General features: G+C 41.7%; 1 protein-coding gene across 11 annotated transcripts in view; it reads right to left on the reverse strand.

The window, feature by feature from the left end:
• The window catches only part of LOC147029264 (uncharacterized), a 104,356-nt gene that overhangs the window by 17,561 nt on the left and 66,825 nt on the right, over positions 1-19,970 (reverse strand). For 7 of the 11 annotated variants that reach the window (XM_085880192.1, XM_085880195.1, XM_085880193.1 and 4 more), the window contains exons 13-15: positions 11,084-11,197; positions 10,478-10,971; positions 6,356-6,656 (exon numbers count right to left, since the gene is read on the reverse strand). In XM_085880192.1, coding sequence (XP_085736318.1) covers positions 6,356-6,656; positions 10,478-10,971; positions 11,084-11,197 — 909 coding nt within the window. The remainder of the gene's footprint in view (positions 1-6,355; positions 6,657-10,477; positions 10,972-11,083; positions 11,198-19,970) is intronic. The other 4 variants (XM_085880196.1, XM_085880197.1, XM_085880194.1 and 1 more) reach the window with 2 other exon arrangements.

The following is a 19,970-nucleotide window of genomic DNA, read 5'->3' on the forward strand; positions in this document are numbered from 1 at the left end:
CTGGGTGACAGCTATTTTCAGTTCCAGTCAGATGGTTGTCCAGTCAGTTCCAATCAGACAGTTGGTGAGCTGGTGACAGTTGAGTTCGTGACAGCTGGGTGACAGCTATTTTCAGTTCCAGTCAGATGGTTGTCCAGTCAGTTCCAATCAGAATGTTGGTGAGCTGGCGACAGTTGAGTTAGTGACAGCTGGGTGACAGCTATTTTCAGTTCCAGTCAGATGGTTTCTCCAGTCAGTTACAGTCAGATGGTTGCTGAGCTGGCGACAGTTGAGTTTGTGACAGTTGGTGACGGCCTTACAGCTCCTTACAGCTGTCCGTTGGTTGTGGCTCCTGGTGGCTCCTGACGGTTGGTGACGCTCGAACCATTAATGCTGGTTCTGCTTGAGACCTGTTCTTGGCGGACCTGATTCTTGGAGTCCCTGGTTCCTTGGGGTGATGACACAACGTCGATTGGTGTTCAAGCCTGTTTGCCAGTGGGTGCACAGCAAGGCAGGGCGCTGGCAACGGACAAGGCACACTCACACATTTCGGGATGTTTTATTTGATGCACGACAACTTCCATTTGGTGAGCGAGACTGGATTTCTCCCCCCCCCCCCCCCCGTGAATGATGTTTTTGATGGGTACCCTTGTCTCGTGTTTAATTGTTCAGTAAGGCATAGTGATAAGCATCTCGTCTTTGTCCGTTTTTCTATAAGTGCCTGATTAATTATATATTTGCTTGCGATTATTTTGATTGATTTGAATCAATTCATTTTTACCACAAGGAAATAAAAAGTTCTTTATATTTATTGATTTTCTTATGAATAAATTCCTTTGTTGACGTTTCAACCTGTCCGTGATTGTCCTTTCCTTCCATTGATCCAGCATTGTCTGAACCTAGATAGACTGGGAGGTCATGAACAACACAAATTGACCTGTAATAGTCGGCATGCACCAGCGGTTAAATGCTCGGCTGCCTTAATTAAGATCGAAACAAGATAAGATCGGTGCTTTGCCAAGGGCGCGCTCCCCGTTCAGGAAACCACGTGACCTCCAGTGAAACGGCAAATTAGATGGTGGACACTGGAACTCGTGGTTAACTGATTGGTGTGCGTGGTTCTAAAACAACCCACTGTACCACAGCGTTAATGGTGAGCTGTGGCCCCAGGTCCGGCTCTTCCGAGGAGAAACGGGGATAAACCCCCTCATAATATACTCGGTACCTGTGGCCATAACAGTATGTACAATTAGAATGTGAGTACATCTATAAAGTATGTACAATTAGAATGTGAGTACATCTATAAAGTATGTACAATTAGAATGTGAGTACATCATTCTATAAAGTATGTACAATTAGAATGCGAGTACGTACAATTAGAATGTGAGTACGTCTTTAAAGTACGTACAATTAGAATGCGAGTACCTCTATAAAGTACGTACAATTAGAATGCGAGTATGTCGATAAAGTATGTACAATTAGAATGTGAGTACATCGAAAAAGTATGTACAATTATAATGTGAGTACGTCGATAAAGTACGTACAATTAGAATGTGAGTACGTCTATAAAGTACGTACAATTAGAATGTGAGTACGTCGATAAAGTACGTACAATTTGAATGTGAGTACGTCTATAAAGTACGTACAATTAGAATGTGAGTACGTTGATCAAGTACGTGCAATTTGAATGGGAGCACGTCTATAAAGTTCGTACAAATAGAATGTGAGTACGTCTATAAAGTACGTACAATTAGAATGTGAGTATGTCGATAAAGTATGTACAATTAGAATGTGTGTACATCGATAAAGTATGTACAATTAGAATATGAGTACGTCGATAAAGTACGTACAATTAGAATGTGAGTACGTCTATAAAGTACGTACAATTAGAATGTGAGTACGTCTATAAAGTACGTACAATTAGAATGTGAGTACGTCGATAAAGTACGTACAATTTGAATGTGAGTACGTCTATAAAGTACATACAATTAGAATGTGAGTACGTTGATAAAGTACGTACAATTTGAATGGGAGCACGTCTATAAAGTTCGTACAATTAGAATGTGAGTACGTCGATAAGGTACGTACAATTAGAATGTGAGTACGTCTTTAAAGTACGTACAATTTGAATGGGAGCACGTCTTTCAAGTACGCACTTGTAAAACGACACAAAATTCCTGGCGAGGATCTGCAATCTTTGATTGCTCATTCTAATTAATACTTTTTTGTTTACATTAATCCAAAGCTCATGGAATAGTTTATACTAAATCATATCCAGGGCAATGACATGACATCAGTGCAGTTTTAGATAAATTTCAAGGATGTAAATGCCCAATAAACAGAAGGGATAAATTTTTAATTTGTGACTGAAAATCACAATGATAAAATGAAGATGAGAGAATGTGAATTAAAGGTCTTTTTTGTCTCTATCTCTGTCTCTCTCTCAATAAAATTAGGAACTGCATACAGCAAGTTATGATAGTAATTTGCACTTGCATATTTTGAGTGTGATGGTGTGCAATGTGGAAGAGTGATAACATTTCAAAATTTATAAATCGACAATAATGCCTCATACCTGCAATTCAAAGGAAGTTTAGAGGGCTAGTATATAAACAAAAAACTCAAAAATATGAGCAACGATTAAATATGAGGCAAGTTAATGATTTTTTTTAAAAGCAAGGAAAATAAATAGCAAACATTAACAAAACTGTCACACTCGTATTCAACTTGAGAACGTTTAAAAGAAACAGCACCCAAATGTGAAATAGAAATGGATGGGTTCAAATCAAACGAGATATCTGCGATCACAAAGCAATCGCCAAGTTTAACGGTCGCCGACCGGGGGAGGCTTACCCTTGGCAATCACCCGTTACTTACCCTTGGCCCGTGATCAAATGATGGCCATATTTATTTTTGGACCACCATACGACCTTGACCTCAACATTTAGGGATAGAGTGCAAATTAAGAGAATGTGTCCACATGTGCAATCTATCTGTAAAACTCAACATCATGAAAATCGGAGAAAAATTATTCAAGTTATGATCAAAAAAGATGTTTTTTTATATTTAGGTAATAATAATAATTTGATAATTTTTTGATAATAATTTCAGTCACAATCCGAAAAAAGTAGGTCAAGGACACGAATCAATTATTATCAGTTGCACAACTTCAGTGCAGGTACACTATTAGGATGAAACAGCACCTTGGAAGGTCAAGTGGTCTTTGAAATATCGCAATGGCAAAATTGAGCGATGACAAAATACACTTTTTTTTTCAGAGCACTACTTAAAGGCCCGGTCACACCTTGACGTTTTAGCCAACGTATGCCGATTTTTGCATTTTTTTTCTAAAAAGCTGGCACACGTTGAATACGTTATGGGTAAGTTTTGATAACATTGAGAGCACGCTGAAAAACACTGCCATACGTCATTGTACGTTGGCTTTAAACGTTGTACTTTTTGGTTGTCCTCAAATTTTTTCATGCTTGAAATTTAACGACGTATGCCGGCGTATGACTCACACGTTCCGCTACGCTGGCCACAAGTTGTATGCACGGTCTGCGATCGTTGACAGACGTCAACACATGCTACTTGTAAGTTAATCATAAGTTGAGACACGCCGAGGTAATGTTTAGCGTACCCGAAACTTATTTCTAACCTATGATTAACGTGTTGTTGGCACGTTACGCGATCGTTGCCACACATCGACAGACGTTACTTTTAAGTTACTCATAGGCTGAAAGACGTCGGTATAATGGATCGTCCTTGCGTCAGCGTCCACGGCCACGGCCAGGACACTTATTTGCAGCATTCTTCAAACTTTTCTTCAGCATGACGAGGATGTTCACACTTCGATGTCTAGCTTGGCTATGATTCCAATTGTCCATCGGCAGTGTCTATTTAAAATAGTCAAGTTTGAGCGTTTTAGCATGTTCAGAAGAAACGCTTCAAATTTCCAAACCCAGCGTCAAAAAACAAAGGCGAGTGAGCAATTTAAATCGTTCATTGAAAACAATGAAAATAGCTGAGTGGTACCGTTTAAAAGTCGTTGAGTGTTAAAAAAATCCAATTGTTGAGCGCAAGTGTCTACTTTCAATAGTGGAGATGCAGCCATTTAAATCGTTGAGTTTATCATTTAAATCGTTAAATCGTTAAACGCAAGGATGATCCATCATAACCCACACCCTCCCCCTCACACTCACCTACTACTGCCAACATGAACAAACTACTACTAATACTAATACTAATACTGATACTGATACTGTTACTGCTGACATGGACATCGACTCAAAAAGGACTCGAAAACACTGTTGGGTTCCCCTTTTATGAACACCATTTTTATATACCAATTCCCAAAACCGCTGGGAACACGTCTATATATGGCAGTTGTAAGCTAGAAACACGTTAATTTTTTTTTTTTTTTTTGTCGACTGGAAGACGTCATTGGAATACGTCTACATACGTCGATGTGTGTTGGGACTACGTAAAGAATTGGTTCAAAGCACGTCAAACATAAGTTAGAAATAAGTTTCGCGTAAAAAAGACATTACCGCGACGTGTTTCGACTTATAAGTAGCCTTTGTGGACGTGTGTAAGCGTCCGTATATCGTGTGTAAAACTTATCCCCATCGCATGCGGAACGTGTGTCATACGCCGAGTACGTCGTAAAATTTTGAACATGTTTAAAATTTCTTGACGTACTCTACTTACTACGACGTATGATAGCGTACTTTAGCGTTCTACTCACGTATACCAAACTTACTCATACCGTATTTGACGTGCGCCAACGTTTTAGACACATTTTTCTTAGGTCGGCATACGCTGGCAAGATCGCCAAGGTGTGACCGCGATGTTGACACTTCCATTTCTACGGCAGTTATGATTCGAATCGTTGTGAGTCAGCCTTTTAATAGGCTACGTCACGACATCGTCGGCGATGCGTGCAACGCGCTATGCCTAAGTTAGACTATCGTTGGGCATCGGTTGAGTAGGCCGACAACAGGTTCAGCATTCGTTGGTATAAGTTATCTATAACACAACGAAACGTTCTGTGTCCGTTACCAATGCGTTATACATAAGACCAAGTCGCTATGAATACGTCCGAATCTTTAAAAAAAAAACATCAAAAGTTCAACGTAAGCCAGCGTTTTAGATACATTTTAATACGTTGCCATCGCTGGCTAAAACGTCAAGGTGTGACCGGGCCTTAACCTTGACCTTTAAACCAGAGGGGTATGATGTAAATTATGCATAAATGCGCCTTTCTCTACGCTATTTAGCAAGGGCAATTTGGTTCTGATCGGACAAACCTGAGTGGAGTTTTGGTGACAATGGCTAAAATGACTTATTGGGTCATGACTAAATTAGGTCAAGGTCAACATAATTATGTCAACTCCACATACTTTGTATTCCCATTATTGAGGCAAAATTTCATTCTTAAAGTCCCAGCTCGCTCTGAGAAACAGCTCAGAAATTGAAACAGCTCGGAAATTGGGAGTGCAAGGAAAAATAATCTAAATCCCTGTTCTTCATTGCACCTGGTGGCCTAAAGTGTGGCCCCTGACGTGTGGCCGATAAAATACACATGTGAAACACCCCATCATAATCCGCCATGAATGCTATCAAAATGACCTCATGGTTTCAAATGAGTGTTCCAATACAAAGCATAAAAGTAACATAACTACATCAGGATATGGACGCAGTATACAAACAATTATGCTTTCAGCCCAGTTCACCACAACGAAGAAGAGTATATGGGGGCAAGACCTAATAGTAGCCTTCATAGAATGTTGCAGGTGGTTGTGGCTCTCACACTGATGTCTTGTAGGCAAAAGTGGTCACCCTCAAAAACAATTGTGAAGATTACTGTTCTAAATTTAGTTTAGTTTTCCAAGGCGGTCTAAACCTTTGTGGTACCATTAAAAGTGGGGATGCTAATTGAAGAAACAAACACTACAACTGACTCCTTGATGTGAGTTGTGTGTTTGCTCTCATACGAGCCTCGACCAAGGTATACAAAAAAAAAACAGCAATAGGCCTTCTCCCTTTTCCTCTAGGTGGAGGAAAAAGAAGTACTGCCGTTATCACAATGGCATCAACAAAGGGAACAAAAACGGTTTAGTCATTCAATTCTATATGAACACGTTTTGAAGCCTTCGTATGCATTTAGTGAATGAGAAGCTGGAATGAAGCAATTTGGGGGAAAAAAAAACATTGGAACGATAAGGGAGATGAAACCTGAATAAAAAGTTGATTAAAGCAGTGTTGAAAGGTTGTTTGTTGTTGTTGGTGTTTTGTTGTTGAGGCATGAGAGGTAAATTATAACCGATACTGCAAGAAAGATCGAAGAAGGACCATTTGTTAATAAGAAACATACCCAACAGAGCTTGCATGTCCAGACTCGCTAAACGAAGCCTGCCTCCAGGATCAGCTCGTGGGAAGAAAAGAGATGGAGGAAGTGAACGGGTTGAAAGTTCGCCTGAGAGAGCGACGGGACGGGGTGACGGGACGGTGACGGAGTGAGGGAACGAACCAATCGCCGGCTCAAACCGAAAACCAAGAGCAGCAAGGAGTCGAGGCCAACCGCAGGCACCCCGAGCCTTACGTGCCACGCTTGCTTGGCTGGTGTACATCGGGTTGGAATGACCAGCGGCAAGTCGTTGCAGAGCTTTTTCTGTCTGGGGAAAACAAAGCGAGGAGAAATGACAATGAAAGAAAAATTAAGCACAGGCAATTCCTCTATAGAAAATAAAAATGTAACAAATGTGAAACTGTGAAATGGTCCCCAAATTATGTTGTGCATGAAATAATCATTCCAGTCTTTCATGACGTATGAAGAAGAGTTATACTCTGTTACCAATGAATACTATGAGTATTCTTTTCTATAAATACTAGTTTCACACTCGTATCTATGAATACGACTAGTTTTAACTATCGGTACTAGTTTTACGCTCAAATCGATGAACACTATTAGTTTTGTTATCTTCAAATACTAGTTCTACACTCTTATCTATGAACACTACTAGTTTTGTTATCGACAAATAGTTGTTTTACACTCGTATCTATGAATATAACAAGTTTTCTTATCCATAAATACTAGTTTTACACTCGTATCTATGAATACAACTAGTTTTCTTATATATAAATACTAGTTTTACACTCGTATCTATAAATCCTACTAGTTTTTTTTTTCTATAAATACTAGTTTCACACTCGTATCACTGAACACTACTAGTTTTGTTTTCTTTAAATACTAGTTTTACACTAATGTCTACGAAAACTACTAGTTTTACACTCGTATCTATGAATACTACTCGTTTTATCTGTAAGTGCTAGTTTCACACTCAAATCGATGAACACGATTAGTTTTGTTATCTATACGTACTAGTTTTACAATCGAATCGAAGAATACCACCAATTTTATCTGTAAGTACGAGTTTCACACTCGTATCAATGAACACTACTAGTTTTGTTTTCTTTAAATACTAGTTTTACACTTATGTCTCCGAAAACTACTAGTTTTACACTCGTATCTATGAATACTACTCGTTTTATCTGTAATTGCTAGTTTCACACTCAAATCGATGAACACTATTAGTTTTGTTGTCTATACGTACTAGTTTTACACTCGAATCGATGAATACCACTAATTTTATCTGGAAGTACTGGTTTCACACTCAAATCGATGAACACTATTAGTTTTGTTATCTATAAATACCAGTTTTACAATTGTATCTATGAATACAAGGAGTTTTATCTATAGTATAAGTACTAGTTTCACGCTCAAATCAATGAACACCATTAGTTTTGTTATCTGTAAGTACTAGTTTCACACTCGAATCGATGAACACTTGTCCCCACCATATTTCCGCAGAGCGCTCAAGGTCCACCAACAACCCCCTTCTGGTAAAATTACCAAAATCACCAATCACTGCTCACCTTCACTCTTTCATTCCTTTTTTTCCCCACCTTTGGAATGAACTCCCCCACTCTCTTCAATCCCATTCTTCCCTCCAGGCCTTCAAAACAGGTGTTCACCAACACCTCTTATCGTCCCCCATCCAAATCCTCGATCTTTTCTACCCCCGTTAATCCACCCCAAACCCACCTCCTTCAAATTCCCTGCTTTCCTTCCTGAAAGTCCCTGTAACATCCATCTTGTATACCCCGTGTTCCCCACCCCATCCCTCTCCCTTCCACAGATCTCCTAATGTCTCTGTTCCCCACTATTTTGTCCTTCCTACTCCCACCCCTCTTGTCTCATGCCCCCATTGCTGTGCATTGTGTGTTGGCTCTCATATGTGCTTCGACAAGGTATCCAAAAAAAAAATACTCATTTTGTGATCTATAAATACTCGTTTTACACTCGTATATTTGAATACCACTAGTTTTGTAATTTATAAATACTACTTTCATTCGCGTTATCTATGAATGACTAGTTTTATCGATATGGACTAGTTTCACACTCAAATCGATGAACACGGTTAGTTTTGTGATCTATAAGTACTAGTTTCATACTGGAATCGATGAACACTTAGTTTTGTTATCTATAAATACTAGTTTTACACCCGTATCTATGAATCCTACTGGTTTTGTTTCCTATAAATACTATTTTTACACTCATATCTCTAAATCCTGCTGGTTTTGTTTCCTATAAATACTAGTTTTGCACTCGTATATGTGAATACTACGAGTTTTCTTTACTAGAAATACGAGTTTCACACTCGTATCTATGAATACTACGAGTTTTGTTTTCTTTCAATACGAGTTTTACAGGTATCTCGGAAAACTACCAATTTCATCTATAAATACTAGTTTTACACTTGTATCTATGAATACCACTAGTTTTGTTTCATATAAATACTAGTTTTACACTCATATCTCTCAATCCGACTGGTTTTGTTTGCTATAAGTACTAGTTTTGCACTCGTATCTGTGAATACTACGAGTTTTCTTTTCTATAAATATGAGTTTCACACTCGTATCTTTGAATACTACGAGTTTTGTTTTCTTTCAATATGGGTTTTACAGGTATCTCGGAAAACTACCAGTTTCATCTATAAATACTAGTTTTACACTCGTATCTATGAATCCTACTGGTTTTGTTTCCTATAAATACTAATTTTGCACTCGTATCTGTGAAGACTACGAGATTTCTTTTCTCTTAATATGAGTTTCACACTCGTATCAATGAATACTACGAGTTTTGTTTTCTTTCAATACGAGTTTTACACGCATCTCGGAAAACTACCAGTTTCATCTATAAATACTACTTTTACACTCGTATCTGTGAATACTACTGGTGTTGTTTCCTATAAATACTAGTTTTACACTCGTATCTATGAATACTACTAGTTTTGTTATCTATAAATCCTGGTTTTACACTCATATCTATGAACACTACTAGTTTTGTGATTTATAAATACTACTTTTACACTTGTATCTGTGAATACTACTGGTGTTGTTTCCTATAAATACTAGTTTTACACTCGTATCTATGAATACTACTAGTTTTGTTATCTATAAATCCTGGTTTTACACTCATATCTATGAACACTACTAGTTTTGTGATTTATAAATACTAGTTTTACACTCGTATCTATGAATACTACTTGTTTTGTTATCTTTCAATCCGAGTTTTACACTCGTATCTATGAAAACTACTCGTTTTACCTATAAATACTAGTCTCACCAAACCTATCAGAGGCACTGCATCAACAGCACAGTCCCCCCACCCCCCTCCCTCTAAACAGTGCAACCATAAGGCATGTGCTGCACACGCTCAAGCGAAACTGACATCAAACAGCACAAGTACAAATGAGTAATTTGTATGAAAGTTGCAAGTCAATTAACATCAATTCCTCCATTTCTTGTAACGATTTTTGAGTAATTCCAGAATGAAAGCGTTGTGAATTTTTAATGTCCTTAGAAAGTGGGCATGTATCATTGGGTCTTCAAAGAAAGTTTATAAATAGTGGTTCTGTACCTTCAATGTCCTCTTCATTATTTTACAAAATGGTTAAAAAAAACTAAGCCAAATCTGTCCAGGCTTTAAAGTTTAAACGCTGAAACGAAAAACATAAATAGTCATCAAAATACAAATGCTTGGTTTGACAATGTGGAAATATAAAAAAACAACTTAAAGAGGAATAAGAAGAAAAGAAAGGGTCAAACCAATAAACAGAAAGGTATAAAACAAAATCAAGAAAGGAGTATTAGTACACCTGTGTCAGAGTGGTAACCCATCCAGGATTGCACCAATAGCCAAGGAGACTGCTTAGGCAGCACCAATGCTCTGCACAGAGTATGGTCCCAATGGATGGATGGATGGATTAGTACACGAATGGAACATTGTGATGTCATCAGTCAGTGGAGACAATGGAGTGCTAGTTGTGCAGAAATAGAAATGAAATATCTTGTTCTTGGGAATTAAAAACAATTAAATAATCACAAAGTGAAGGACATGTAAAAATAAAACATTGATGATGTGCACAGTTACCAGGTGTAGTAACACACGAAGAGCATCTCTCGCAGCCTCTCCATTCTGTAGAATGTCCCTCAAGGCCGCTCTTATTTCTTCTCTTCCTGCTCTTCGACTCGTGTCGGTCCTCTCGTCATCTCCCACGGCCCGTTCTCCATCACCCATTGCTCTGTCTCCACTGCTGGCGGCTCTCTCACCGTCCCCAAGGGCTCTTTCCATGGCTTCGCATTCATCTCCCATCACCGTTTCTCCATCACCTCCTGGTCTATCCCCATTTACTTGTCCATCTCCACTAGCCCTCTCATCATCTCCGACAACTCTCAGACAATCGACTCCAGGTGTTTCAGAACCACCTTGCCCATCTGCCCGGGCTCTCTCCCCATCTTCTACCGCTCTCTCCCCATCTCCTCTCGCTCTTTCGTCGAAACCCCCTCCATCTCCTCCGGCTCTATGCTGAATTTGCACGTCTCTTCCAAAACTCTCCCCATCGCTGTCAGCAGGAGAAATGAACTCTGCATGGTTTGGAAAACAATTTGTACATCGACATCAGCTATATATTTAATTTGTGATGGATGCAGACCAAATTAAAGGGATGGCCTAATATCGGAGAAATGTGGATCTTACCATTAAAATTCCACATTAGGAAAACCTTTACTTCATCTTTCAAGGTGAAAAAGTTAAAAGAATTTTCATTTTCCACATGATAGTCCACGTTGAGGACTGAGAGACCATAAAAACCTGATTGTAGAAGGAACATAGATGAATATGCCTCAATCTCTTGCATCACAAGTAATGTTAAAAATGAAGCATTGACCATTAAACTCAACATACAATGCACGTTCAGCTACCAACTACATTGTGTTGTCGATAATACAAATGAAGCATTGTCAAGGGCCAATTAAACTTTTAGTACATGTCTGATGAATAAACTTGGCCTGAAGGATTATGCCCATTCAGCATCTGACTTCATTTTCTCCAGAGCTAAATCGCAGAATGATGATCGAGGAATACAGATGAGACCAAAATATTTTCCCCCCCAAAATATTTACCAGCACATCAAAGGTTTTTATTTATTTTTGTTTCACTGTCCATGTGTCTCTGATGCTTTGCCAAAAGTCAAGTTCAGTCCCATCAAAGCAGTTTGATGACAAGGATCGTGCTGGGTGGTGGGTGGGCCTATGCCTTTGCGGCGGTAGTCGGCCCAGAAATTTGGACTTTGGCTGAAGTTCCAGCGATAAAATCGTCGACTCCCCATGAGACACCGTGGGATTTTGAATGGACAACAACCGATACTAAAAGCCAGGTTCCTAGCTTGAAGTACTTCCGAGAGGCAGCACACTTTGTGATATGTTTGTCTGGCCTGTGAAGCACCAATGGGATGGTTTTTAGTTGGGTCAGGAATCAAATCCAGTCTGGACAGTTCAAAGGGAAGCGTGCTAAATCTTCACCTTTCCGTCGGATATTATTTGAACAAGTACATCAAAATTGTTTGCTCTCATCATTATCAATGATGATGAAAATTCTTTTTTATTGTACTGTTTGTCCCACAATTAAACATGCAATTTGATATGAATAATTACCGATTCTCCAATTACAACTTCCTGAGTAATATGATCAGAGGAATAGTAAATTATATAAAATGTTTCTGAAGTTAAGGAAATTAGTAATAGTTATGCATGAGTGTGCGTGAAATGCAAAAGAAGATATGTGGACAGAGAACTGCAATCCAACAGCACAACATGATCAACCTAAACAAATGATAAACAACACTACTGTATTAGATCTCAAAGTACAAACAAGTGAGTGGTCAGTGGTAATATAACTGTAGGTTTTCCATCCTGCACTGTAGGTTTTCCATCAATAGGCTACATATGGTACATCACCCGTGTTATCAAACCAGAAGAGAATTGCAAATGTCTGTAATTCGTTGCACATGAGAAAAGGTGAGCGCACATCTGTTTGTTTCTCTGTTCGAAATGTTGGCTCATGAAAGAGCGAGGAGTGAGAAAGGGAACTGAGGAAACAGATTAAAAGTGGGACAACTGGTAGATGCACCAAGCAAGAAAATGAATGAGCAGTAAAAAAATGGAATGAGTACAATCACCTTCAACAAGAGGCTTCAGTCAGTGCTGGTAAAGGGGATAAAAAATATGGCGAACAAAAATGGAGGTTCATGTGAGAGGATGGTGTACCACCGACTTGAATCCTTGAAGGGAAGAGTGTGATTGAACAGCATCAGGAAGGGAGTTCCACAAAAGTAAGAAGAAAAAGAAAAGACGACTGGATGTTGGAAGAGCAACGCTGGATTTTGGTAGTTTAAACAGAAAGGGGTTACTTCGAAGAACACGTTCATCTTGGAACAGCTGGGAAGGTTGGAGGGATTATCGAGTAAAAGGGAGCAATAACAGAGGAGTGACAGTTTATTTCATTTTTTGTGTGTGTGTTTTTTAGAGACCACCAACCTGTCTGCAATGTGAGAGCAACAGACATTATGCTTCTGTAATCATTGAGGGAGAGGTCAATAATGTTGAGAGAGTTGAACTAAACATAATTCAGCAAGACAGCTGGCACTGGCAATGTGGGTGTTCTTGCCCAGAAGGGAGAACGGTACTCCATTGAGTTATAGATAAAGGCCTCATATGTAGGGTAAGCAGTTCTGATTTTTCAAGGAATGACATTAAACAACAGAAGATGCCAGTCAGCGGCTGGTTTGGAGGCCAGCTTTCCGACTGGATGTATTCCATCCAAGAGAGAATGTGGCTGATGTTGAGGTTAAGAAATTCAACAGAATGAACCTGTTCCAGTGGCTGACCATGGAAATAGACAAGTTAATTAGTTTGATCCTTCCGGAGCGATGGAGTGAGACAGTTAGATTTAACCGGGTTGAAAGACTAACTGCATTTGTCAAATCAGTTTGACGCAGATGTTGTCTGCTCGTCAGAGGGATGGTACAAGGAAGTACGACAATATGCAGCAGGCTTCCAAAATGAAGACGTTTTTTCACATCATCGGAGAGGTCGTTCATGTAGATGAGGAATAGGAATTTGCTCAAGACAGCTTTGGGGAACTCCAGCCTCCACTAGACGAGGAGAGGAAAGGATTGCATTGATAGCAATATGATAACTGCACAAGTGGAGGAAATTAGAAACCCAGGAATGAAGGAGGCCTTACATGCCACAGGCATCGAGCTTGGCAAATATAACAGGATGCCAGACTGTGTCGAATGCCCAAGACATGTCCAGCGAGACATATCTTGGGCACTTTGAAGAAGGAAACAAGTTTGAAAGTTCAGCCTTTGCTCTCAATCATCATTATCAACTTTGTCATCGGAGTGCTTCTTCCCTATCCTGTCATATCTGGTTCAAATTCTAAATCTCACTCCTTAATGGAATGTGGTTGAATTTGCCATTGGTTCTTTGTTGCATATGATGGAAAGCTGTTCTTAGTATGGCCCAGAGGGGGTCCAAGCAGTTTGAATCAAAGTCTGGACCACTGAGACGACTTTGTACTTGTGATGTTACAACATGGTGGTCACGAGATACTGAATTTGAAGGGGGACACCAATAGCAGGGCAGGGACAAAATCAAGCGAGACTTGTGGAAGGAAAAACTGGAAAGTTGGAAAGAGTTGGGCTTGGGGGGCAGAGTTAACAAGGGTAGAAAAGATCAAAGTCTTGGATTGGTGAATATATGAGATGGTGGTGAACATCTGTCTTGAAGCCCTGGAGGGAAGAATGAGATTGAAGATGATGTGGAAGAAACACAGGTGTGGGAAAAAAAAGAATAGAAAAGAAAGACTTATTGCTTGTAACTCTCGTAATAAATGTTTGTTTTTTTTGTATCCATTGTTGAGGCTCATGTGAGAGCTAACACACAACACATAGCAAGGGGGAGCATGAGACAAGAGGGGTGGGAGAGGGAAGGACAAAACAGTGTGGAACAGAGACATTAGGTGATCAGTGGAAGGCAGAGGGGTGGGGCAGGGAACACAGGGTATACAAGATGGACACCACAGGGACTTTCAGGAAGGAAAGCAGGGAATTTGAAGGAGGTGGGTTGAGAATGGATTAACAGGAGTAGAAAAGATCGAGGTTTTGGATGGGGGATGATAAGAGATGGTGGTGAACAGCTGTTTTGAAGGCCTGGAAGGAAGAATGGGATTGAACAGAGTGAGGGAGTTGATTCCAAAGGTGGGAAAAAAGAGGAATGAAAGAGTGAAGGTGAGCAGTGATTCGTGATTTTGATAATTCTACCAGAAGGGGTATGCTGGCGGACCTTGAGCACCCTGCGGAAATATGGGGAGGGACATATCGCAGACAGAGCAGGGGGGGCGAGACCAGAGTGGAGATGGTAGAAGACAAAGAACACCGACCTGCCTGTGGTGAGAGAGTGAGAGGCACAAAGACAGCTGCATCGCGGGAGATATCAATGATCCTAAATGCCTTGGTTTCCACAGTGTGAAGCCGAGAAAGCTAGGAGGCAGGAACACCGGCCCAGAGGGGAGAGCAGTACTCCATCAGGCTGTGCACGAAGCTTTGTATGTGGTCAGGAGCTCAGATGGGCCGAGGAAGGACTTTGCACGACGGAGGATTCCCAGGCACGACTGGCTTTGGAGGCCAGGTTGGAAATGTGGCTTTCCCAGGAAAGACCATGGCAGATAGTGAGACCCAGAAGCTTGAAAGAAAGGACTTCCTCCAGAGGATTGTTGAGAAATTAGATGGGGTCGGGTTGTTTTGGGGTATAACTGAAAGTGCGAGCATGCACTCGAGTTCATTCGAAGACGTACAGATAACGCCTGGGTTTCCCTAAATGGCCACGTCTGGAGAGTGCTTCCAAAGACTCTCGCCCCATGTTAATCTCAGAGCTCTGATGCGTGATAAGGTCAGGGAGCGAATGGAGCCATTTTCGATTCTGAGGCCTGGTGGGGCATGGCTATGGCGTGGAATGACTGCTGAGCACCAATGGGAGAGCTTGAAAATGCCAACAGCCTCATTTGATCTGATTTTTAGCTCCTCCCTCGCTCGGGGGCACATAAAAGGAGCAATTCAGTCAACTCAGAATCAGGCAGATAACGCCAGACTGGGCAAGACTTCGGAGAGAGCAGACATCGGTAAATGGTGCAGGAGGCAGACTTCAGCAAACTTGGCAAGCTTCAGCGTCAAGCGAATTACGCCACAATTCAGCGCGGCCAAGTGAGGAACGGGAGAGGAGCAAGTGACTACCAGAACGGGCCGGGACCCTCCCCGTTTCATTGATGCTCAGTTCGGCTGCATCCTGCAGCCAACATTTACACTTGCAAACTCTTTAGCAAGTCCGTTAAGGTCTTTCTCTTAAACATCTTTCTCTCGTTCATTAAGGACGCTCAAGAGCAATCGGAGTGGGCAAGTCCCGAACAACTGTTCTTTTCAGAGTGAACCTCACTGACTCACACCTCTCACACTTTCCTCTTACACCACACCGCACGACATACTGCACTACACTCACACCTCTCACTCCCACACCAGACACTTTCAGTTTTCCTCCCTCCTTTCCCTTCCGAAGTGTTTGGATTGCGCCAGTCCGTCAACCGTGCCAGGTATCAAGGTCGCTAATCCTTCTCAACTGCCTCTTATCTCTCTGGTGTGTGTGTGTGTGTGTGTGTGTGTGTGTGTGTGTGTGTGTGTGTGTGTGTGTGTGTGTGTGTGTGTGTGTGTGTGTGTGTGTGTGTGTGTGTGTGTGTGTGTGTGTGTGTGTGTGTGCGTGCACCTGTCATATATATATAGTGTAATTTAAGATTGTCTAAGTTTATTCGGAGTAAATCTGCACTGTTTTCTTTTGTGAATATTGCATTTATTTTACCGCACTGTTGATGCAAGTTCTCCGAAATTAGTATAATGGTTTTGAGGGTGATAAAAACAACAACAAAATGTTAATTAAAACTTTATATCAAAATAAATGTATTTAATCTGCAATGGAAAATGTACTCAAATATTGTATGATTGTATGTGTTTGAACATGTATCTATTTTAACTTTAATGAACATAATCATATCTTTCCTTTGTATTGAAAGATTATCGACCTGACCAGTAAAGATATGATAAGCAGGTCGACCTTTCAAATTAGCTGAATTCAGAACCAAAGAATTGCCTATTATTTAAATATATTTTACTTACTAAGGGATTTTATGAAATGATAGATTTAAGGTCCCAGCAAGCTTGATCGAAGAATGTGATTGCATCTCAATGAGAATGTTGGTCTGAGGAAATATCCAGATGTGTTCACTAAACTCTGATTGTTTCATATTTATATAATTCCCCAGTCTGCTAAAGAAGCGGATTGAACCTTTTCCCTTCCATACCATAAATTGTATGTGATCCATAAATGTACCCAAAGGATTACAGTTTTGACGTCATTCTATGCTGGAAGAGATTTTATACATCTGGTCTTGAAATATATGCTCCAATCCTTCAAAATTAGGCTGATTGCTGCACAAAAGCTGAAAATGATTTCCACCTGGAAACACATCGACCTGACAAACTGTGGCACCAGTGTTTAAAATGACAAAGAGCTGTGTTTCACTGAACACTGTAAAAAAAACCCTAAAATTCACCATGTATTTCAGAGATCTGGAGTAAGACTGTGTTCTTTTTCCAAATCCTCCATACACGCATATGTATATGTTTGTTTGTTGAATCAATGTTTTAAATGTACAGGAGGAGAATTTCTTCTGCAGCACCCACAAATTCCTTGCTTTCCTTTACTGTTCACTTGTGAATAAGTCCCATATTGTGCCACACAACTTTCCTCGCTTTTTTAAAAATAAATGTGCTGGTAAAAATGAACCCAGCTCGTTTTTGTCTTTTCCTCTAATGGTCTAGCATGGTCCACACCTTCGCAGAGCCGGGAAGTTATCCCCTAAAATCTGCTTATTAGCCGGTGTGTACTTGGCAGCTCCTGATACGGTAAGTAACGCCAGTACGCATCGAGGGCGCAATTCCCCGATAAGAGGACCACATGTTCCTAGTTAAATGGGTGTTAGACAGAGGACACTGGGTCATGTGGTCAAATTATTGGCGTCCATGATCGATTTGCGACCCACCGCACCAGAAACTTATTTATGTGTGACAGCATACAATTCCCGGTGAGTCCGAGGAGGAACTGGGGATATCTCCCCCCTCGTTGTACCCCCACAACCCCGGGGCCATTACTATTTATATACACACGTTACACATGACATAGTACACGTTACGTACACACGTTACACGTGATATATTGTTGCGAATCTGGAAGCCATGAGCACACTCAACATTCAGGTCCTTTAGCTCAGATATCTTGGTAAGTATGTGTTTTATAGATAGCTTCCTTTCCCTTGTCTAATGGGTAAATCAATGTAAATGCGCTGCGATTTGTTTTGGTAGTAGGATTTCTTGTCGTTTCAATGACAACAACAGAGCGGAGCACTCCAGCTCGGAATGAAACAACAAGCAGAAACCCTCAGCTCCCGGCGTCCCCCGCGCGTTTAGTAGGGGAGAGGTCAACTCCCACCCCACGAACACCAAGCAGAGAACCTCAGCTGCCAGCATCCTCTGTGTGCTTAATAGGGGAAAAGTTAAGCCCCTACCCACCGTTTCGATTGGAAAAAGCACCAAGTGGGGGAGGGGCTGAGCCACGCCGAGAAGATAGCGAAACGAATGTCTGTCTGAGCGAGCACGCCAGGGAGGATAAAAGGAGCAGAGGATCCTCGCAAGAAGGAGTCTCTGGAGTCTGCCTGGCTGGGCTTGGTTGTCACCGTCATCTTCTTCCTCCTCCTCCGTTGTGGTAGGGTGGGTCGCATGGTCGCGAGCTGGACACGACCTCGTCTCACCTCAGCCGGGTTCGGCTGCGCTGGCCCGTCCTTCGGCGACCGGAGCCCCCCCCCCGCCCCCCGAGAAGGAGTGGATGCCCAGCCGCGCGCTCGCGGCCATCTACCCCGATCATCAGCCGACTGTCCTCCGGGCTGGAGGTCCAAATAAAGACCTTTCAGTCCAATTATTTGCGTGTGTGTGTGTGCGTATGTGTGTTTGTTGCGCCCGTCTGTAAGTAGTGAACTGTATCAGTGCTTTCTCGCTGTATATCATTGCCTTGCTTTATACGGTTTAATTCTGCTTCTTACGTGCTTCCCTAATCCCTCCCCCCCCCATTATTGTTGTATAAATAAACCCCCATTTGTTAAATGTTTTCAGTTCGTTCACGTCCCTTCTTTCATTGACTAAGCGTGTCACGTGCTGGGGAAAATTAGCAAGGCCACTGCCATAGCCGTTGTAACGGGACAATCGGGGCCGACGGTTCTTCACGATTAAACCGCTGGGAATCGCACAAGGAACGAGCGTGCTAAGGCCAAAGTCACATTTGCTCTACGGCGAGGATACGGCGGCCGTACGCCCTCTGAATTGACAGAAACGTGTGGCAGCCGCAGAGTTTCTGCGGTGGCCTCAGGGTGGCCCTACGCCGTTTGGCTATCTTTTACAGGCCGTAAGGTCGCCGTGGAATTATAACGCAGAGTTATAACTTTTTTTCATTTCTACGTTCGCCGTAGCAAATCGACAATCTGAAACAAAAAAAACTGGTTTAAAAAAAAATTAACCCACTCATTACCGTCCGACTGGCCGCACGTTCGCCTTAGGGCCCCCCTGCGGTCCCCTTGCAGGCACCTTAAGGCTACCTTGAATCTGCCTTGAAAATTCTATGGCCACCGCAGGGCCCCCTTGAGGTCACAGTGCGACATCAAATCAAAGACCGTACGGCAACCCCACGTTTTCGGTCTCCAGAATTTCTAAGACCTAAGGCTTAAGTCACATTTGCTCTACGGCGAGGATACGGCGGCCGTACACCCTCTGAATTGACAGAAACGTGCGGCGGCCGCAGAGTTTCTGCGGTGGCCTCACGGTGGCCCTACGCCATTTGGCTATATTTTACAGGTCGTAAGGTCGCCGTGGAATTATAACGTGGAGTTATAACTTTTTTCATTTCTACGTTCGCCATAGCAATTCGACAAGCCAAAACCAAAAAAACTGGTGAAAAAAAAAACCCCACTCGTTACCATCCGTCTGGCCGCACTTTCGTCTCAAAGCCCCCCTGCGGTCGCCTTGCGGTCGCCTTGCAGGCACCTTGCGTCTGCCTTGAAAATTCTATGGCCGCCGCAGGAACGCCCTAAGGTCACCGTGCGACATCAAATCAAAGACGGTACGGCACACCCACGTTCTCGGTCTCCACAATTTATAAATACCCCGTGCAGCTACCCAAAGAATAAAAACATATGTGACTGCAAAATTGTGTGACCGTGGAAATACTGCGGCCGCCGTATAATTGCTAGTGGCCGTAGATTTTGGAGACACCACGGCCGCCGTGGCAAATGTGACTTGGGCCTAAATACGCCGTGCGGCTCCCCAAAAAATAAAAACATATGTGACTGCTACATTGTGTGACCGTGGAAATACTGCGGCCGCCGTATAATTGCTAGTGGCGGTAGATTTTGAAGACCCCATGGCCGCCGT

This window comes from Eptatretus burgeri, chromosome 4 (assembly GCF_056783735.1).
Source record: "Eptatretus burgeri isolate ZD-2024b chromosome 4, Ebu_testis_v1, whole genome shotgun sequence".
In the NCBI taxonomy this organism is placed as follows: domain Eukaryota; kingdom Metazoa; phylum Chordata; class Myxini; order Myxiniformes; family Myxinidae; genus Eptatretus; species Eptatretus burgeri.